This window comes from Palaemon carinicauda, chromosome 23, assembly GCF_036898095.1.
Source record: "Palaemon carinicauda isolate YSFRI2023 chromosome 23, ASM3689809v2, whole genome shotgun sequence".
Taxonomy (NCBI): domain Eukaryota; kingdom Metazoa; phylum Arthropoda; class Malacostraca; order Decapoda; family Palaemonidae; genus Palaemon; species Palaemon carinicauda.
The window spans coordinates 91282679-91306678 of NC_090747.1; the positions used below are offsets into that span (position 1 = coordinate 91282679).

At 31.3% G+C, this 24000-nt stretch overlaps 2 protein-coding genes across 6 annotated transcripts in view; one reads left to right on the forward strand and one right to left on the reverse strand.

Annotated features, from left to right (window-relative positions):
• Positions 1 to 22851, forward strand: part of LOC137617231 (beta-1,3-galactosyltransferase 5-like) — a 78149-nt gene extending 55298 nt beyond the window's left edge. For all 4 annotated transcript variants that reach the window (XM_068347173.1, XM_068347175.1, XM_068347174.1 and 1 more), the window contains 4 exons: positions 7282 to 7503; positions 10007 to 10117; positions 15167 to 15389; positions 20363 to 22851. In XM_068347173.1, the coding sequence (XP_068203274.1) occupies positions 7282 to 7503; positions 10007 to 10117; positions 15167 to 15389; positions 20363 to 20677 (871 nt within the window). In that variant the 3' untranslated portion in view covers positions 20678 to 22851. The remainder of the gene's footprint in view (positions 1 to 7281; positions 7504 to 10006; positions 10118 to 15166; positions 15390 to 20362) is intronic.
• LOC137617233 (afadin- and alpha-actinin-binding protein B-like) overlaps positions 1 to 24000 on the reverse strand; it is a 402814-nt gene that overhangs the window by 123981 nt on the left and 254833 nt on the right. The window lies entirely within an intron of this gene.

The following is a 24000-nucleotide window of genomic DNA, read 5'->3' on the forward strand; positions in this document are numbered from 1 at the left end:
TCCTTCTTCTTCTTCTTCTTCTTCAATTGTTTCATGCATTCGTGGGGTAGCTAACAGTTTTATATGTGGTCCATAAGTAAATTATTTTTTTCAGTGCTGTCATTTTTTTTTTATTGCGTGTGGTAATAAGCATCATTACAAGTAATGGTCACTGGTTAATGTCATGAAAGTACACCTGGACACGCCCCCACACACACTCATATTGAGCTATATTGCATTTTTTGAAAACATATTGTATAAAACTAGAGTCCGAAAGAACAATTTATCGTTGTAATAACTAAGGACGTTGGTAACCGAACTGTAAAAACGATATATTATTATTATTATTATTATTATTATTATTGTAGTAAAAAAGAGAAGATTAATTAACCCAATGAATCAAGCTCGACTTTTTCGATTTAGTTTGGAAATAAAAAATATTTATATTAATGCTCTATATATATATATATATATATATATATATATATATATGTGTGTGTGTGTGTGTATATATATATATATATATATATATATATATATATATATATATATATATATTATATATATATATCCACATATCTATATATATAAATATATAAATATATATATATATATATATATATATATATATATATATATATATATATATATAGTAAGTATAACGGATAAAAAAAATCGGTTAAGAGGTAAAAATCTGTGATAAATAGAAAATTAATTCTGATCTATAAAACCAATGCTTGAAAACGATATAAACATAATCAAAGTATATATTATATATACTGTTTCATATACCTTAGTTAGGAACAAGATAAAAATTACTGAAGATTAAAAAAGAATGTTTTTAACGCTTCTCCACGAAATTTCTTTTCTATCTCAATATAGCGAACAAACACGAGAATCACACACACACACAATTCAAGAACATTAATCAAAAACACAATTCTAGAACAGTCATCTTATAACACAATTCTAGAACAGTCATCTAAAACACAATTCTAGAACAGTCATCTAAAACACAATTCTAGAACATTCATCTAAAACACAATTCTAGAACAATCATCAAAAACACAATTCTAAAACAGTCATCTTATAACACATTTCTAGAACAGTCATCTAAAACACAATTCTAGAACATTAATCGAAAACACAACTCTAGAACATTCATCAAAAACACAATTCTAGAACATTCATCTGAAACAAAATTCTAGAACAGTTATCAAAAACACAATTCTAGAACATTCATCAAAAACACAATTCTAGAACATTCATCTAAAACAATTCTAGAACAGTCACCTAAAACACAATTCTAGAACAGTCACCTAATTACACAATTCTAGAACAGTTATCTAATAACACCTGTAATTTTAATGTCAAGGTTTTGTATTGCATTGGATAAAATTTCCAATCGAAACGAGAGAACACAACTAAGGACATTATCAATATTGACTGAACAACAACACGTAGTTGTAATCGGTTATACAATGATAAACATCATAATCACATTGATTGGCCATCTTAAGCAATCTCCAATACTACAAATTATCATAACACCAATATCAATAAAACAAATGTACCATTATCAATCATTAAAAAATCATATTTGCTACTACCACCAATATTACAATTGTACGAAAAATGTTATTTTAACGTTTTTACTAATTTAAAGATATATTATAATCTTCATTCATTATTCACAACTATTACTACTAAGCCATTTTACAGATAACAATAAATAAAGGAATTAATAAATACTACAGCACTATCAATACTGGTACATATACTGGAATACCAATATTATTACTAGGACAAAAGGGATCCTACGGGGTTAGAAGTCCTTTCTCAGGTAAAAAACGAGTCACCTGTACAGTATATATCAAACTCCTTCACACGTGAGTGCAGGAATGTATAATATCTGTCTTAACCTTAGTATTTATGGGTTGTTCTTTGCTCGTAGTGTTGTGGTATTAATTGTGGTATCTTAATTGTAGCATGTCAAATAAACTTGTTTTTATCAAATATTATTTGCATTAGGACTTCATTTTGAATGGTTATGTAACTCCCTTTTCCCCTAAAGTAAGTTCCTTTATCGTTTATCTGTACAATCTTAGAGGATTATGTTATTTGTACTTGATATTGTATTTTTCTTGTAACTATATTTTTTTTTCTGTATAGGCCATGTACTTGGAGAAAAAGAAATTTTTGTTTACTTTGTGTATGTTATATTTTGTATTATGTCAAGTTGTGGACAAATTTGTATTAATTATTGTATACTTTTGTCAATAAAATAACTAACTATATAAAAAATAATACAAAATCAGGTCCATCTCAGAACCATTACTGTAGATTTCTCTTGCTTGAGGGTACACTCAGAAATAATTATATGCGTTTCCTTATTGCCTTTCCTCACTGGGCTTTTATCCCTGTTACATCCTAATTTTTTCAACTAGGGTTGTAACTTAGCTAATAATAATAATAATAATAATAATAATAATAAAATTAACAACAACAACAACAATAATAATAATAATAATAATAATAATAATAATAATAATAATAATCTAAATTGTCGTCAATTCCATTTCAAATAAACAGAAGAGACAGGCCAGCATTACCGAAAAACTTTTCTGTCAATGACTTGTCATTGACCTGAAGCTCCATTTCCGTCATTTTCAATCAATTCCTACTTTCCTCCCATTTTATATCCTTATCTCCTATCCCCCATCCTTTGGCCTGCCATCCTGCATTCCCCTTTTTCCAATCCATTAAGTTTCTCCATCCATATTCTGTCGGGCTTTTCTTTAGATGTAATTATTGAGTTTATAGTTAATTATTTACTTGATATCCTCTGGATACTAAACACTAGAAGCGAATGGAATAGTAAATGATATATATATATATATATATATATATATATATATATATATATATATGCATATATATAAAGACACACACAGTGTATATATATACTGTATAACTTGATGTGTTAAACAAAATAGGTGCTGTCGGACAAAGTTAATTTTTATATTCTGACACAACAACACAGCGATACATTGTTTGGACCCTCAGACAGATTATGCATAGTCCAAAAATGATCAAGTACAGTTTTTTTTTTTTATTATAAAACAGAAGTCACGCAAAAGGGTACTTATTTCGGAGAGATTACATAATCTTAAGATACACAGATGTTCAGTGAAGGCTGATACAAGGTTTTGCTAGCTGTTTCAGGGGTTACAAGCTGCCTATAGCCATCCTCCTGGAATGTCAGGATGCCAGAAAACCTCAAATCAATCAATCATCCTCCTGGAGAATTATTTCTGTCTTGATGAAGTCACTTAGTGGTGATTCCTTGTCAATGGGCAACCACAGAATGCTGGTGTATGATCCCATAAATGCAATGGGCTTGAAGTCGTATCCAGAAAGTTATTACTTGCAAACCAAGCTACCTACCGATTCCTTTGATATCTTGTGCGAGCTCCCATTCCTCAACACACGTGCAATTATTAGTTTAGGACAGCCTTTGATCTAAACTCATTGTCGACTATACTTTGAAGAATATACGCTTCCTATTCGTAGGCCGTCCTGTAGATATATTTGTGTTGGACTGTTATAATTTTACTATATATTTCTCCAGTGTTTTGAGCCTGTATTTGGAATTCCAACATTTATTCCTTACCATGTTTCTATAATATTCTGTATTTGTTAACATCTGCCTGACATATTCCAGTTCTAATTGAATGTATTTCTAGGTATTAACAGTGAGAGATTGGCCTTCTGATGTAAGTACCAATAACAGACCATATACACGAGTTTAAACACTGGTCAGACTTGTAGCTTTCCTATAGACAATTCTGACATATCAAGTTTCTGTTCTCTCTAAAGCCCTGTCCACACGATCGAGCATGCCCGACGGGCAAACAGTGATACCAGACCACAATGGTTAGTAAGAATGAGGGTTAATGACGTCAGAAGCGGGAAATCCACAGACAGGGATCTGGCATCATACAGTGTTGCCAGATCCCTGCCTTTATTTTTCCTGCTTCTGACGTCATCAACCCTCGTTTTCACTAACTATTGTGGCCTGGTATCAATGTTTGCCCGTCGGGCATGCTCGATCGTGTGGACAGGGCTTAAGAGGCCATTAATAAAATGAAGGATCTTTTCTTCGTCCTTACGTAAAGTTAAGCAAATAATTAGCTTTTCGGGCATTAGTTAGTAATTTTGCTTTTTCAGCTCATATGGTAGCCATAGATAATGTCCACATAGATTTCTGGTTTATGGGGCTAATGCAGCTCCTTTCTTCTTTGGGGACTACTCAATTTATATATCATAAATTAATTTTCAAATATTTCAGCCGCTAAGAATATCACATACAGTGCATTGGTCCCTTGATTTCAGTTTGGATGTCTTTCCAAACACCGCTAACATTTTTTACATTCAGGACTTTGTTTCTACATACAACCTTTTATATATATATATATATATATATATATATATATATATATATATATACATATATATATATATATACATATATATACATATAGTTATATATATATATATATATAAATAAATATATATATATATATATATATATATATATATATATAAATATATATATAGTTATATATATATATATATTTATATATATATATATATAAGATAATATAAAAAATATAAGATGAAATTACTAACTTCAATCAAGTCTTTTAACTCTTCCCTTCAAGGCTATAATACATATCACGCATCACTTGTCGTGGTATCTGTACACACACACACACACACACACACACACACACACTCACACACATATATATATATATATATATATATATATATATATATATATATATATATATATATATATATTTATACATGTAAACCTTCCTATTACTCTCCCTTCTACCCGAGGGTCGGCGTCAATGACCTTAGATGTCAGGATGCCAGAAAACTTCAAATTAATCAATCATTCAATCAATCAATCAATCGATCTACCCTAAAGACTCCACTAGAAATGACTATAATTTTACAGGTGACGGACGATTTTATGTACCAAGGTCAATTTTTTTTTTCTTTTGTTTTTTTACTCTTAATTATATCTATTCCCCGACCCAATTCTACTGGCCCAAATGCTTACATGATTATCAACACAAGTGTGAATTCAGTCGTTTTTTTCTTCCTTTTAGTGACATTCTATTGATGGCTATTATTTTAATATTTTAGATATACAGGACTTCGACTATACAGTACTTTAACTATACACTCTTTTAGACCCTTCAAGAAAAAGGTGGGAGCTAAGATGCACCTTGAACATAAGCTATTAGCGTTATTCTTCGTCACTAAACCTGTTCTTAAATTCATCCCGTTTATAATCATATAAAAATCACTATGAGGTAAATTATTCGAAATGAAAATGAAATTGACGTTAGATTGTGTAGTGCGGACCAATAGTGTCCACTCCCATCCGTGTATTGACTATATACATACATTGAATACATACATGCATACATACATACATACATGCACACACAAACATATATATATATATATATATATATATATATATATATATATATATATATATTAGGACATAATGAATGGAGAAGTATTGATTTAAAAGCTCAAGATAGAAACTATTGGTGAAATCTAACCGAGGCCCTTTGCGTCAGTAGTCGTAGGAGGAGATGATGATGATGATGATGATGATGATGATGATATATATATATATATAATTTATCTATCTATCTATCTATCTATCTATGTATATATATATATATATATATATATATATATATATATATATATATATATATAAATAGACGCAGTTATGATGTACCGGAACGTATTTTGATTGACATTAATGGTCATTAATATTGTTTATTAGTAATTTATTGATTTTCTTAAGAATGACAACAATAATATTATGAATAAACACAATCTAAAAGCTTTTCTAGTCGGTCACCATGATGAAGAAAATTGGGAAACGCTCAATGGAAAGGTGACGTCATTCTACGTCAAGAAATTCAGTCATAAATTATGTCTTCCTTCCAATCGGCTGTCAGTCAGAAGTAAACAAGACATTATGTGACGTCATGATAATTCACAATTGGTAAAAAAAAAAAAAAAAAAAAAAAAAAAAAGAAAAAAAACCTGTGAGAATGGGTAAAATCTGCATTAACAATGTAGTAAAGTGTGCCTTCATACAAAAAATGTTGTCCACAAGCTACTTTTTTTTAAGTAAATAGGTCAAATAGATAATATAAAATGATAAATAAAAGGATGTATGAAGATTATGAAAACCTGGAGGTATTTCGTTCTAGCCACCATCATCATTTACTTGTATATCAACTGATATTTATGTAAATTCATTACATATTCTTAAACCACAAATTGTACTATAGTCAATTTCTTTTAGCGATGCAGATTTGCACCGACTCGCAGCGGTGCCCTTTTAGCTCGGAAAAGTTTCCTGATCGCTGATTGGTTGGACGAGATAATTCTAACCAATCAGCGATCAGGAAACTTTTCCGAGCTAAAAGAGCACCGCTGCGAGTCGGTGCAAATCTGCCTCGATAAAAGAAATGGACCATAGTACTTACACACGAACTTCCTTCATTAAAGTAAAAAATCCATATTTTCCACCAACTTAATAAATGACTTGCTACAAATGCCTGAATAGACCATCAAAATCCTAATAGTTAGGCCTACTCCATTATAAGGCTCAATACTACACAGTATTCTAGAAGTTTTATTCCACCAGTGACAAGTTGTGGAGTAATCTTGCTAATCGGGCAATTAAATCGGCAGAACTTCAAAAGTTCAAACTTGCAGCAAATGTTTTTATGTTGAACAGCCTGACATAAAGTCTTTTCATGGTTATATATGAATTATCCGTTTCAATGTTGTTAATGTTTATTAAAATATTTTATTTCAATTTTTCTTTACTTCTTATATTGTTTACTTATTTCCTTGTTTCCTTTCGTCACTGGGTTATTTTTCCCTGTTAGAGCCCTTGGGCTTATAGCATCTTGCTTTTCCAACTAGGGTTGTAGCTTGGCTATTAATAATAATAATAATAATAATAATAATAATAATAATAATAATGACTATATGAATATCCCAGAAATGACGCACAACTACGCAATCATAATAATAATAATAATAATAATACTAATAATAATAATATTTATATAAATATCACAGAAATTACCCACAATTACACCAATACTCTTACTAACAGAGCAAGCGCTTCTTAACTACCCTTCCTAACATCGTTAATAAATCGAACAATCTCTTAATCCCCAGATTCGTTCACGTTCACGAGAACGTGAGTCTGCCCGGCCCGACCGTTCACTCGATCGCCTCCGGGGTGGAGTGGCTCCAGGACCTGTCCCACCTGCATATTTGCAACAGGAGCGATCCTTTCATCCTGGCCGTGGTGCTCTCGGCTATCCCGCATGCCAAGGAGAGGGAGGTCATCCGGAATACTTGGGCTAATCCAGATTATTATAAATTGACTAAAATCAGGTAATTTTAGGTAACTTTTTTTTTGTATCATATGATTATAAGTTGAATTAAATCGGGTATTTTTTTCTATATATCTTGAATCAGGTATTTTTTTCTGTATACCTTACATGATTACAGGTTGACTAAAATCAGGTATTTTTTTCTGTATACCTTACATGATTATAAGGTGACTTGAATCAGGTATTTTTTTCTGTACACCTTAAATTATTACAGGTTGACTTAAATCAGGTAATTTTTTTGTATACCTTACATGATTATAAGTTGACTTAAATCAGGTAATTTTTTGTATACCTTATATGATTACAGGTTGCCTTAAATCAGGTAATTTTTTTGTATTCCTTATATGATTGTAAGTTGGGTAAAATCAGGTATTTTTTTCTGTATTCCTTATGTGATTATAAGTTGAATTAAATCAGGTAATTTTTTTGTATTCCTTATATGATTGTAAGTTGGGTAAAATCGGGTACCTTATGATTATAAGTTTACTTAAATCAGGTTTTTTTTTCTGTATACTTTACAGTATATGATTGTAAGTTGACTAAAATCAGGAATTTTTTCTTTATACCTTAAATGATTATAAATTGACTAAAATCAGGTTTTTTGTATACCTTACAGTACTGTATATGATTGTAAGTTGACCAAAATCAGGTATTTTTTCTGTATACCTTACATAATTATGAGTTGACAAACATAAGTTAATTTTTTATATACATTATATCATTATGAGTTAACTAAAATCAGGTATTTTTTCTTTATATCTTATACGATTATGAGTTGATTAACATACTTTTTTGTATACTATATGACTGTAAGTTGACTAAAATCAGGCTATTTATTTTCTGTATACCTTAAACAATTGCAAACAGGTATTGATCATGTATGATATAAATACTTTAATATGGTAAGTATTCACGTTTCGCATCATATTTGAAGCAAATTACCAAAATCAAAATCTAATTTCTCTGAATGAAATATCCTTGAATGATGCATAACTTGGCATGAATTTTTTTTTTAGAGAGAGAGAGAGAAGAGGGCGACATTAATGCTAGCAACCTTATCAATTTTGTCATGATTTATTTTGCTTTTCATTGAGAATGTTAAATAATCCGACTACTTTTGTTTTACGCCATAAAATTGATATATATATATATATATATATATATATATATATATATATAGATAGATAGATAGATAGATATATTAATATATATATATATGTGTGTATATATATATATATATATATATATATATATACTGTATATATATATATATACATATATATATATATATATATATATATATATATATATATATATATTTATATATATGTATATATATAAATATATATATATAAATATATATGTATATATATATATATATATATATATATATATATATATATATATATATAAATATATATATATACAGTATATATATGTATATATATATATATATATATATCTATAAAATATATATATATATATATATATATATATATATATATATATATATATATAAATAAATATATATATATATATATATTTATATATAAACATATATAAATATAAAAAAATATATATATATATATAAATATATAAATTATATTTTTATTATATATATATATATATATATATATATATATATATATATATATATATATCGTGGCGTAAAACAAAAGTAGTCGGATTATTCAACATTCTCAATATATATATACAGGTATATAAGAAACCAGCAAATTAATAACCACGAAATGAAAAAAAAAAAAACACCATCGTGTTTATTTGAAATCAGTAACTGACCCCATTTCTTTAAACAAGTAAAAATTTGAAGTAGTTTTCATATGTTTTTGTATAGAATGAGTGAAAACTAATCACTGGAAATATATCAAAACTGAAAAAAGGGTTTCTAATTACCATTAATTATTTAGCTGTGATGCTATATCAAATTGTTCCGCTACACTTCTGTCAAACACCTGTCAGTCCATTAATTATACTTAGTCATTATTTTCGCAATAACCAGGTTAAAACGAAGTGGGAAATTACTATCATCAAAATTATTATTGTAATTTAAAAGCAAATGGATTTTAAAATTACCCACCATTAACTTTAACGTTTATCTGTAATATTTTTTGAAACGTTCCATAATAAATCTTATCAATAATTTTAGAAATAAAACATTTCATGTTTCGATAGATAATATTTTTTTAACATCTCAAACCCATTAATATTTCATTAGCACATACACATCTTAATAACTTTAACCTTCGATTATCTTTTTTTAACGGGTTAATTTTATGAACACATTGATTTATATATAAAAAAAACGAACTTCGATAGTTAATATTTTTTTGACATCTCAAATCCTTAATATTTCATAACAATCAAATACATATCTTAACAACTTTAACCTTCGATTATCTTTTTTTTCAACGGGTTAATTTTATGAACACATTTATTTATATATAAAAAATGATTAATTCCCTGAATCTATTTTTCTTCGCCAGGGCGATATTCATCCTGGGTGCTACTACAAATGAAACCCTTCAGCACGCCGTCGAGGAAGAGATAGAAAAATATCAAGATATCATTCAATACAATTATATAGATTCCTACAGGTGAGAGACAACACTAAACCACGAGCTTAATAAGTATTATTATTATTATTATTACTCTTCTTCTTTGCCTACATCTTTTCCCACTTGTATGTGGGGTCGATGTTTCTGGTCAGCTTTCTCTATCTACCTCTGTCCCACACATCATCACCGGTTAATCCCTTTGATCGAAGGTCATCCTTGATACAGTACAGTATTAGGTTTTTTTTTTTTTTTTTTTTATACTCCGGAAAGGAGTAAAGCTACCTTGCATTGCTGAAGAATGATTTTAATAGCGTTTATGAAACGTCTATGTCTTGCAATCTGCCAGACGGGAGTTCGAGACCCGATAAGGCTCGACAGTGTCTTGTGGTACCCGGAACCTCACCATCCTTGGGAGCGTATAGGTCTACCTGCAGAGTCATCAGCAGCCATTGCCTGGCTTTCCCTGGTCCTAGCTTGGAGAAAAAAGGATCTCGTCCCTAGTGAGAGTTTCTTGTGCTAATTTTAAGATAAACCTTTTATGAACATATAAAGGAAAACCGCACAGTGCTATGAGATGATTTCACTGGAGTTATCTTGGAAGTCATTAACTGATAAGGAACAAAATGATAAGGTTGATTGGATGACGGACGCAATGAACTTATTAACCTTGGCCTGAGAGAAACAAGAACAGAGAAAGGAAGTTGGCATATCATACATCATACAACATACTCCATAAATCGGGTTCTCATAATCATTTTAATTATTTGAATTGATATTATTTGCATTATTTTATTTATTTTAATTATCATTATTATTTTAATCATTATCATTTGCATTATTTTATCTATCTTAATTATCGTTATTATTTTAATCATTATTATTTGCATTATTTTATCTATCTTAATTATCGTTATTATTTTAATCATTATTATTTGCATTATTTTATCTATCTTAATTATCGTTATTATTTTAATCATTATTATTATCTTAATATCAATATTAATAGTTTGAATTGATATTATTTTCATTACTTTATTTTAATTAATAATATTGTTTTCATCATTATTACTATTTTAATTGTGTTGGGGCGGGGGGGGGGTGGTAATAACAGTACAATACTAGTGAGTTAGACGTTGCATTTCTATATATACACCGTTTCTCCTTGTAACTCCACTCATAGATTCATTGCTGTTTCTTTTGGCTTATAAATCTCGCACTACATACAGACTTTTACCATGAATAACTTAGATAACGTCAAAGATTATTATTATTATTATTATTATTACTTGCTAGGCTACAACCCTAGTTGGAAAAGCGAAACGCTATAAGCCCAGGGGCCCCAACAGGGAAAATAGCCAAGTGAGGAAAGGAAACAAGGAAATAAATATTTCATATATAAACTATGAAAACTTTAACAAAACAAGAGGAAGAGAAACGAGATAGAATATTGTGCCCGAGTGTACCCTCAAGCAAGAGAGCTCTAACCCAAGACAGTGGAAGACCATGGTACAGAGGCTATGGCATTACCCAAGACTAGAGAACACTGGTTTGAGTTTGGAGTGTCCTTCTCCTAGAAAAGCTGCTTACCATAGCTAAAGAGTCTCTTCTACCATTACCAAGAGGAAAGTGGCCACTGGATAATTACAGTGCAGTAGTTAACCCCTTGGGTGAAGCAGAATTGTTTCCAAATGATAGGCATGATATAAAATTGGATCAAGATGGGAAACGAAAGTTCCAAGGCATCACCTACATTTCTGCCGTGTGGCCGCATAACAAGAGAAAAAATATTCGTTTTACAATCCATTACATACCTCTGCCTGAATTACGTGTCTTGTCAAAATACGTCAGGTTTTAAGTTCTATTTTCTATTTGCCCACAAGTTTTATTCACCATTTCTACTTTTCTTTTTTGAAGTTTTTATAATTTATATATGAGGGATTTATTTTAATGTTATTATTCTTAAAATATTACATTTTGATTGTTGGTTGCTTCTCTTGTAGTTTATTCATTTCCTTATTTCCCTTCCTCACTGAGCTATTTTTCCCTGTTGGAGCCCTTGCCTTATAGTATCCTGCCTTTCCAACTAGGGCTGTAGCTTAGCAAGTAATAATAATAATCATAATAATAATAATAATAATAATAATAATAATAATAATAATAATAATAATAATGATAATAATAATATGCTATAGTAAAGCCACATAGAAAGTCTATCATAACTCAAGTAGTATATTTCTGTTTACTATTAAATGGTTCAACGGTTTAAAGGCCAATCATGAATGACAGAGGCAAGGGACAGTGATAATGCCCTAGAGATTGACCATATATACATAAAATCAGCGTCCAAACCCTCTCTCCACCCAAGCTAGGACCAGGGAGGGCCAAGCAATGGCTGCTGATGATTCAGCAGGTAAATCTATAGGCTACCCACACACCACTCATCCCAATCCTTAGCTCACAAGGATGGTGAGGTTGCAGATACTACAAGAAACTATCGACCTTGAGCAGGACTCTAACTACAGTCCGGCAGATCACCATGCAGGGACGCTTCCAATAGACCATCATAAGAGCATTGAGTGTTATGAATTTCTAAGGGAACTCTAAAATGCTCACGACCAATTCTTCTTACGACTGAGGTCCTAAATAACTTTAAAATTCCAAAACTTAAACTTTTAAACACAATTGGACCACAAATGGGGTACGAACCCTTTCCCTGTCTGACACAGGGTTGTCAGGTTGGCCATTTTCTGAAAAAAAAACCCTCCAAATTTAACCTTTTTCGTGCTAGATACCTAAATTTGGCCTTTTTTAAAAATTTGGTTAGCCATAAATGCTATATTTTCGGCCTTTTTCTACAATTGGGTTGGCCTTTTAAAGCTGCAGTTGATCAGACGTTGGCCTTTTCTCATTTGGAAAACCTGGCAACCCTGGTCTGACACATACCCATGAGAACAAAAAATAATGAGCTGCATTTATATCTAACGTACCAAGAGTTCCGGTTCACTTGGGATAAGAGTATTTATCATTGTCATGCATTTGCTGTCTAAAAGAGCTCTACTGATGCAGATAGACAAGAGAAGATAAACCTAATTCAAACTGGAGATCACATTTCCACTATCTAAACTGAATATTTTTTACAAAAGTCGCAGTTAATTTATTTTTTCTTACTGCTTTTGAAAATCGCCTGACTGTTATCATAATCAATTCTAACAAAAAAAAAAAAAAACTTTATTCTTTCTTGTATTTCTGTGACTTTACCATTTTTGTGGTTTCCAGAACTTTATTTGAAAAGGTAATTTTACATCAAACGTTGTTGGTTGGTGGCCGTTACCGACTTGAGAAAAATAATTCACATAAAAAGTTAAGTAGGCTATTGGTATCATTGGCTACGAACGGAATCGTTTTACAAATAAACATTTTAAAAAAATACGTAAAATATAACACTAACATAAACGGAATTTATTTATGAAAAAAAAAACCGAAACATTTATTTGTAACACAAAAAGTGAATCTTGGCACAATCACAATATGATATCAGGGAATAATACTCTCACTATCCCCAAACTTTTTCGTATAGAGTCCATAAATGATATCTACACAGGGGAAACCTAGGAGGATTTTCCTCCAAGGGGACAACCTTAACAGTAAGCAGAAAGATCATTCATATGGAACGTCACATGACACTAAAAAACAAAACATTAAAAGTGATGTAGTAATGAAGAAACGTTGCTCAAGTGACATCGAAGAGAAGACTTCAGATAAATGGGACACATTATATCAAAATGGTCCAAACATGGGATGAGATACGAGGGTCATAAGGACCCAGAAATTGGGCAGAAAGTGAGAGAGAACGTGGGTCACAGGGTGCGTAAATGAATAATTCGAGAGACAATACCAAGATGTGGTGGCCGATGTAGTAACGTTCCTGGCTGGTGAACACCAGACTGGGGTTCAAGTCCCGCTCAAACACGTTAGTTTCTTAGGTCGCTGGAACCTCGCCATCCTTGTGACCTAAGGATGGGGGTTCGAGGAGCCTTTAGGTCTATCTGCCGAGTCATCAGCAGCCATTACCAGGCCCTTCTTGGTCCTAGCTTGGGCGGAGAGGGGGCTTGGGCGCTGATCATATGTATATATGGTCAGTCTCTAGGGCATTGTTCTGCTAGATAGGGCAATGTAACTGTCCCTTGCCTCTGGCATTCATGGGCGACCTTTAAACCTTTAAATGTGCGCCAAGTATCATTAGGTAATAACACTCCCATGAAACTCTGCATTCCAGGACCATAAATTATTTTTTAGAATATGACAGCCATTTTCCACTTTATGATCAAAGGCTGCTAATTTTAAGATTTCACTCCACTTCCGGACAACATCAACCCCCAACCCCTTCAAACCAATTGAAATAGAGTACTAAGTGTCATAATATTATCAGAAATTTAATCTTCACAGAAGGCTTTTGGAAATTGTAGTTTTATTTACTAAAGCAGAATTTATAATTCAACCAGGAAATAAGATAGCGTCATGAAAAAGAGCACTTTTATAAAATTAGTTTCAGTTATCCAGCATCGGCATCATTATGGTCATTGCAACGCCACATCACAGAAAGTAAATCATCCAAACAATCACCATTCTTTCATAAACATCACCAGTCATTGCAATGTCAGATCACAGTATATAAATCATCCGATCAATCACAATTCATTCATCCGCATCACCCGTCATTGCAAAGCCAGTTCAAAGAAAATAAATCATCCGATCAATCACAATTCATTCATCCCCATCACCAGTTATTGCAATGCCAAATCACAGAAAACAAATCATCCGATCAATCACAATTCATTCATCTGCATCACCAGTCATTGCAAAGCCAGTTCAAAGAAAATAAATCATCCGATCAATCACCATTCATTCATCCCCATCACCAGTCATTGCAACGCCAAATCAAAGAAAATAAATCATCCAATCAATCACCATTCATTCATCCACATCCCCAAAGTCATTTCAACGCCACATCGAAGTAAATAATTCATCCAATTAATCACAAGCCTCATCCTATAAACCATGTAATCAATCACGAATCCTCCATCACAGGAACCTCACCTACAAGACCATATCCTGGATGACGTGGGTGAGGGACTACTGCGAGGACGTGCCGTGGATAGCAAAGATTGACGACGACAATGTGGTCAACCCTTTCGCCCTCAACCACTACCTGGTCGACCGGTTCAAGCAGAACCCTTCGCCCAACACCATCCACGGTCGACTCCGAGGGAATAATAAATCCATGCGAAATGGGAAGTGGGTTGTCACCAAAGTAAGTTCCGTTTATATTAATGACATACAAGGGGACTCTGGCATTGTTCGGGATTATTTTCTCTATTATGTAGATTTTTTTAAGATTATTTTTTATAAATATTATTTAATTGAACTTTTCAAGATTTCTTCTAATAATGTTAATTAGGAAGTTGAACTTTTTATGATTGTTTTCTACTAACAATGTTGATTGGGAAATTAAAAATTTTAGGATTATTTTTTGTCTAATAATGTTAATTAGGAAGTCGAACTTTTTATGATTTTATTTTTCTGACTGTTGATTAGGAATTTGACCTTTTAAAGATTATTTTCTTCCAACAAAGTTAATTAGTGAAGCTGAACTTTTCAAGGTTATTTTATTCTAACAAAGTTAATTAGGAAGTTGAACTTTTAAAGATTATTTTCTTTAAAAAAAATTAATTAGGGAAGTTGAACTTTTAAAGATTATTTTGTTCTAAAAAAATTTAATTAGAGAGGTTGAACTTTTAAAAGGTCATTTTCTTCTAACAAAGTTAATTAGGGAAGTTGAACTTTTCAGGATTAGTTTCTTCCAACAATGTAATTAGGGAAACTTTTCAGAATCATTTTATTCTGACAATATTAATAAGGAAGTATAAAATTTCCAAAGCATTTCCTGCTAACATGGACAGTTGCAGTGAAATATAAAATAACCGTATTTAATCAAATCTAGCACGTGAAGGAAACTAAATTAAATAGATAAATTTTATAATTATCTATAATTAAATTGAAAAATGAAATGTGAAAGATTCTCGCAACAATTACCAACTTCGAATTTCACAAAGATTTTTCTGAGGGCAAAATGAGAGATTGTACCGATCGAATGAATTATTATTATTATTATTATTACTAGCTAAGCTACAACCCTAGTTGGAAAAGCAAGATGCTATAAGCCCAAGGGCTCCAACAGGGAAAAATAACCCAGAGAGGAAAGAAAATAAGGAAATAAACAAACGATATAAGAAGTTATGAACAATTAAAATAAAATAAAAAGGATTTTAATTTACATTTCTTAAAATTCCAAATTTTATTTTTTTGAGTTATGTGGAACTTTCCCGTAGGAGGATAGCACCGTCAATGCTCCATACGAGGTGTACTCTAGGCATTAATTTAGTGGTCTTTACAGAGTTCCTTCGGAACCCTAACAACACTTTTGAATATTCTACTTGACCTCCGTTTTCGCTTCCTTTCTTCCTCCTTATTGAATGACCTCTTTTAATTCTTACTTTATATTATAACTGCAATTTCACCCAGTGGCACTTTATCGCTGAATGGCCTCACGGGCCCCAACACCATCTTATAGGTCTCAAATTCATAAATCCGATCAGTCTAATCTGTGGATCTAAAGAGAAAAAAAAATTCCATGGTTTTCGTAATATGACAGAAAATTTCAAAGATGATTTTCAAAAATTTTTTTTCATGAAATTCATCATTCAATCATGATTTTCATGGACTAGTTCCGTGAATTTTGCACATAAATCATTCCTGTTCTCTTAACCTTTTATCACGCACCCCCCCCCCTTTCCAAAAAAAAAAGAAAAAGAAATATATATATATATATATATATATATATATATATATATATATATATATATATATATATATATATATATATATAAACCGAAGAGGAAGATCCGGTTTATCCAGGTCATCGTATAATTAAGTATTAACGCCCAAATACTGTATCTTCAATTAATATAAAATACTGTAACAATATTATTAAACAAACAAGTAATCATAGCTTAACAGGAGAGCAAGAAATTCCTTACTTTTGACACAGGAATAAGCAATTTTCACTCAACACAGGAAAGTGTAACTGTCATAAAATTCTTGAAAAACCACATTATGATAATTCAGAAGCTAGACTGAGATTTTTAATTAAGGATCCTTATAGGTACGCTAAAGTTTCTGCCATAATACCCTTTCTTCTTAGATTAAAAAATAAACATCTTAATAAAGAAATGATCTAAAATTTATAATAATAATAATAATAATAATAATAATAATAATAATAATAACAATAACAATAATAATAATAAAAATAATAATAACAATAATAACAATAATAATAATAACTAATAATAAAAATAATGATAATAACAATAATAATAATAAAAATAACAATAATAAAAATAATAATGATAATAACAATAACAATAACAATAACAATAATAATAATAATAACAATAACAATAATTATAATAATAATAACAATAACAATAATTATAATAACAACAACAATAATAATAATAACAGCAACACTAATAATAATAATAATAATAATAATAATAATAATAATAATAATAATAATCATAATAATTCAATGAGATTAGATAATAGATAAAAAGTTCACTTATTCATATGAATATGTATTACAGCTTTTAAAAGGACGCTTTCCTTACACAAGATCTAATGCATACGTACTATCTATCAATTACTGCGCTGGTAGCATCAGCAATAGTATGCAAGAAGTGTAGTGAAAAATAGGATGGAGGAAAATGCGTCTGAAAGCATGCATTATGGGATATTTTCTGACAATACATTAGCCTTGCGTTATTATTATTATTATTATTATTATTATTATTATTATTATTATTATTATTATTATTATTAATTATTTTTCATAATTATTATTATTAATTATTATTATCAATGAATTTTACTATTATTATTATTATCCAATTATTTTTACTATTATTATTACTATTATTATTATTATTATTATTATAATTATTATTATTATTGTTATTATATTATTATTATCATTATTATCATTATCATCATTATCAATATTATTATTATTATTATTATTATTATTATTATTATTATTATTATTGTTATTATCATCATCATTATTATTACAATCATTATTATTATCAGAAGCCAAATGTAAAGTTAAGTGCCTCAGGAAATGACGGGCGTCCAGAAACATGCATATTTAAAGAGCCAACATCCTTGTTATGTTGCTCATGCGGGCTCGATAATTAATCACCATGCTAATCGTAAGAAAGTAAATCTGGTACTGACTAGCTCTCTAGTTTGTAATTGTGCCACACTCGAGAGAAAGGAGTCAGTTGAAATAAGGAGACTTTTTATCGTGCCACACTCGAGAGAAAGGAGTCAGTCGAAATAAGGAGCTTTTTTTATAAGTATTTTATTTTGATTAGTCCCTATTAGGACGAATAAGGATATGTATTATTATTATTATTATTATTATTATTATTATTATTATCATTATCATTATTACTAGCTAAGCTACAACCCTAGTTGGAAAAGCAGGATGCTATAAGCCCAAGGGCTCCATCAGGGAAAAATAGCCTATTGAGGAAAGGAAATAAGGAAATATATAAAAGATAAAAAACAAATTAACAATAAATCATTCTAAAAACAGTAACAACGTCAAACCAGCTATGTCATATATAAACTATAACAATTTATGTATGAGACCTTTGTCCTGCAGTGCCAAGGAACGTCTGTATTTGTTGTTGTTGCTGTTATTACATTAAGATGCACATTGTGGTGGTAGTAGTGATGGCAGTGATAAACGCTAATAATAAAGTCACTACGCTTCTTAACAAGTGTGTCAGTACGGAATCTGATACCTTCACTTCATGTAAAAGCGAGTCATACATTCTAATGCGTTTTACGAAAACGGAAAGGAGGAAAGGGATGGTTCGTTGAATTCACAAAAGCAATAGTCCAGAACGTGTAAGATTTAACTGGATTTGTGTGGCCACAAGAATGGGTGGAGGAACATCTTGTAGCACAGGATTCTGTACTGAGAAAGTATGATGTACTATGAATGCAAATAAGGTACAGAGCGCAATACGTATATAAGCAACGGTGTTTTATCAGAATGATCAAGGACCTTTAAAAGTATTATGTACTGAATTCATTGCAAAAGATGTATGCAGTTCATGTTAAAGACAATGTAATGTGCATATAAAGGTCTGAAGACAATAACGACATATGCGGACTGAATATACAGAGAAATTAATGCATAAATTTCTCTACTTCCTTTTATCAGTGTCTTAATGGGAAAAAGTATTTCTTACTAGTATTTAGATGTTCCCTCACGTTCCCAAAAATTTTGATCAAATTTACACATAATTGATCAAATTATTCGTACTTTGGGTAATATTAATTATTTTTATCTACCACAATCAGTACATATATATATATATATATATATATATATATATATATATATATATATATATATATATATATATTCTAGTTATTAATAGTTCATGACTACAGGATAAATCATTAAAATATTTCACAATTTTCTTATACTTACTTCAGTGAACATTAGTAAGTCTTCAGAAGACATACAAGGTTGTGGTAGCCTATTGGAAACGTCCCTGCCTGGCGATCTGCTGGACTGGGGTTCGAGACCCGCTCATGCTCGATAGTGTCTGCAATCTCACCATCCTTGTGGGCTAAGGATGTGGGGTTTGGGGGAGCTTATAGGTCTACCTGCTTAGTCATCAGCAGCCATTGCCTGACGCTCCCTGGTCCTAGCTTGGGTGAAGAGGGTCTTGGGTACTGATCATATGTATATATGGTCAGTCTGTAGGGCATTAAATGGTCACTGTCCCTTGCCTCTGTCATTCATGAGCGACCTTTTAAAAACTTTCAACATATACTATTCGGCTTTTCCTAAGACTCTGAAGATACTGTATTGTGAAACCTCTCCTAATAATGTATTTCTTACACAAATGTGACTACGGCATTCCTCATCCATAAATCTATAATAATAAAGATTAAATTTGGCTGTGTATCTAAAATAGACATTATACAGAATTTCACGTCATTAAACTTTGACAATCAAAAACTCTACCAACTTATATAACCCACTGTTAATTAAAATCCCTATATAAAGAGGAATATAATTTTAACCTGTGTGTATTTCCCTTATCCCCCAAATGATTTTCAAATTCTTTTTCATTACAGGAGGAATACCCACCGGATAAATACCCACCATTTGTGCTAGGGCCAGCGTACATTGTGGGCCGCAATGCCATAGATAAACTCCTGGAGTACGTTCCATACACGCCGTTCTTGTGGCTGGAAGACGTGTATATGACGGGTCTCGTTGCCAAAGCCGCCGGTATCAAACACGTTCAGGCCGAGAAAACTCTTTATACTAAAAAACTATCTCGAAGACTGTTTATAGGTCCAGTTAGCTTTCTTATAGGTGCCAGTGAAAAGATAAAAAAGACAGCGTGGGCGGGGATTTTAAAATATGGTCCCGCAAGAAAAAGATAATCCATGTGAACCACTAGTTCATTATTAGAAATTATTTATATGACTATTAGATAACATCAATTCTGAAGCATTTGTGAATCATATGGACTCCATTACAGTAGAGAAATTGTTTTGGCCGGTTCAGGGAGTGTTTACTAAATGAGAGAGAGTCAACTTCTAGTCAAATCAACAGAGTAGACATCAAAATGCAAGTGGCTGAGGCAATAATCTCGATGGGAGCAACTGATTCCACGACGATTATCAGGAGTAACCGATTCCAAGAAACTTTCTACTTACAAGTAATTTATTTAAAGAAGCTTTGACAAGAACAGCTGACTCGAAGAAACTTTGACAAGAACAGCTGACTCGAAGAAACTTTGACAAGAATAGCTGACTCGAAGAAACTTTGACAAGAATAGCTGACTCGAAGAAACTTTGACAAGAACAGCTGACTCCAAAAAACTTTGACAAGAACAGCTGACTTGAAGAAACTTTGACAAGAACAGCTGACTCGAAGAAACTTTGACAAGAATAGCTGACTCCAAAAAACTTTGACAAGAATAGCTGACTCCACGAAACTTTGACAAGAATAGCTGACTCGAAGAAACTTTGACAAGAACAGCTGACTCCAAGAAGCTTTGAAAAGAACAGCTGACTGTAAGAAACTTTGACAAGAACAGCTGACTCCAAGAAGCTTTGACAAGAACAGATGACTCCAAGAAACTTTGACAGGAACAGATGACTCCAAGAAACTTTGACAAGAACAGCTGACTCCAAGAAGCTTTGACAAGAACAGCTGACTGCAAGAAACTTTGACAAGAACAGCTGACTCCAAGAAGCTTTGACAAGAACAGATGACTCCAAGAAACTTTGACAGGAACAGATGACTCCAAGAAACTTTGACAAGAACAGCGGACTCCAAGAAGCTTTTACAAGAACAGCTGACTCCAAGAAACTTTGACAAGAACAGCTGACTCCAAGAAGCTTTGACAAGAATAGCTGACTCCAAGAAACTTTGACAGGAACAGATGACTCCAAGAAACTTTGACAAGAACAGCTGACTCCAAGAAACTTTTGACAAATCAACTGACTCCAAGAAACTTTGACAAGAACAGCTGACTCCAAGAAACTTTTGACAAATCAACTGACTCCAAGAAACTTTCGACTTGCAACTAATTGATTCCAAGTAACTTTCTACTTAAAAGTGATTGAATCCAAGAAACTATCTGTAAAAGTAATCGATTCCAAGAAACTTTCTACTTAAAATTAACCGATTCCAAGACACTTTCTACTTAAAAGTAACCGATTCCAAAACCAATAATTGATCCCAAGAAATTTTCTACTTGAAAGTAATCGATTCCAAGAAACTTTTTACTTTAAAACAATTGATCCCAAGAAACTTTCTACTTAAAAACAATTTATTCCAAGTAACTTTCTACTAAAAAGTAATTGATTCCAAGAAACTTTCTGCTTAAAAAGAATTGATCCCAAGAACCTTTCTACTTGAAAGTAATCAATTCCAAGCTACTTTCTATTTAAAGTTATTGATTCCATGAAACTTTGTACTTGAAGGTATTTGATTTCAAGTAACTTTCTACTTGAAAGTAATTGGTACCAAGAAATTTTCTACTTAAAAGTAATTAATTTCATGAAACTTTATACATAAAAGTAAATGATCCCAAGAAATCTTCAACTTGAAAGTAATCGATTCAAAGAAACTTTCTACCTAAAGGTAATTGATTCCAAGAAACCTCTACTTAGAAGTAATCGATTCAAAGAAACTTTCTACTTTAAAGTAATCGATTCCAAAAAACATCATTCAAAAGTAATTGTTTCCATGAACTATCTACTTAAAAGTAACTGATATAAAGAAACTTTATATTTAAAAGTAATGGATTCCATGAAATTTATACTTAAAAATAATTGATTCAATGAAACTTTCTACCTAAAAGTAATGGATTCCATGAAATTTCTACTTAGAAGTAAATGATTCCAAGAAACTTTCTACTTACAAGTAATTGATTCCAAGAAACTTCTACTAAAAAGTAATTGATTTCAAGAAACTTTCACAAAAGAACAGCTGTTTCTATGAAACTTCCGTAGGTGTAAAAGAAATCTGGATATGTTTTTTTTTTCTTTTACAGGTCTCTAGAAATTCTAATAAAATAAAAGTGGAGATATGTGAATATGTAATGTGCCTTTAATAAAATTTTCATTTTTCGTACATCTTATTTCTTTAGCACCCAAATCAACATATTTTTAACCGTCTAAAATGAGGGTACATAATTAGCTCACTCGGAAATTATAGTTTTTAAATAGTTAAAAAAGATTTTTGTTAATCAGGCCATTATTGTAATGCCTTATAAATTGCATTTTAATTCTTATTACCGCATATTGATAAGGATTTGCTCCCCTAATAGGATTATTTATATAACATATCAAGGAATAATGTTGCCAGATGTTTGAAAATTTTAATTCTGGTTTACAGTGGACTTGCCTAAGGGACTTTTCTCTGGGGATATCCAATATCCATGCACATATACGGTTCACATAACTCCTTTGAGAGTTCTTAACGTGCTATGTGCAGTCTGTCTGTTTTAATACCTCCATGATGGATTATCAACTAAATTACTATCTGTTCAGTGCTAGAAGGTTACCCTGAATTATCTAAGGGTAAATATAAACTGTCCCGCAGACTTAAATCAGATTTTAACTGGCATGATTGATAATTCGTCATGATTCATCTCGGTGTTACTCTTCCCTGTTGGAGCTCTAAGGCACGCATGCCACGCACCGTTCACGTCACGTTCACGCCAGTTCCCGCATCGTTCACTCCAGTTCACGACACAAGGCGTGACAAGGCGTGCCACAAATGCGTGCAAGTGTCAGGGGGGCTTAAGGCTTATACCACCCTGTTTTTCCAACTAGATTTGCAGCTTAGCTAGTATAATAATAATAACTATCAATAACAGTAAGTTTTGACGTGGCCTACAATAACAACTACAAATAAATCAGTAGCTAAAATAATAATAAAGAAAGATGGGATTAATGCAAGAGAGAATAAAAGGGAGTGAAAATGAAAAGTTTACCATTTGGTAGAAAAGAAGACCAAGACAACTCTCTCTTGGTGGCAAGTAATGGTAAGACACCAACAATGCAGGTTACTATTGAAGACCTTTCCCGGTAGTATTATTATTATTATTATTATTATTATTATTATTACCTTAGCCCAACCATAGTTGGAAAAGTAGAATGCTATAAACCTAACGGCTCCAATAGGGAAAATAGCCCAGTGAGGAAAGGAAATAAAGAAACAGATAACCAGTAAGTAGAAATCTAACCGA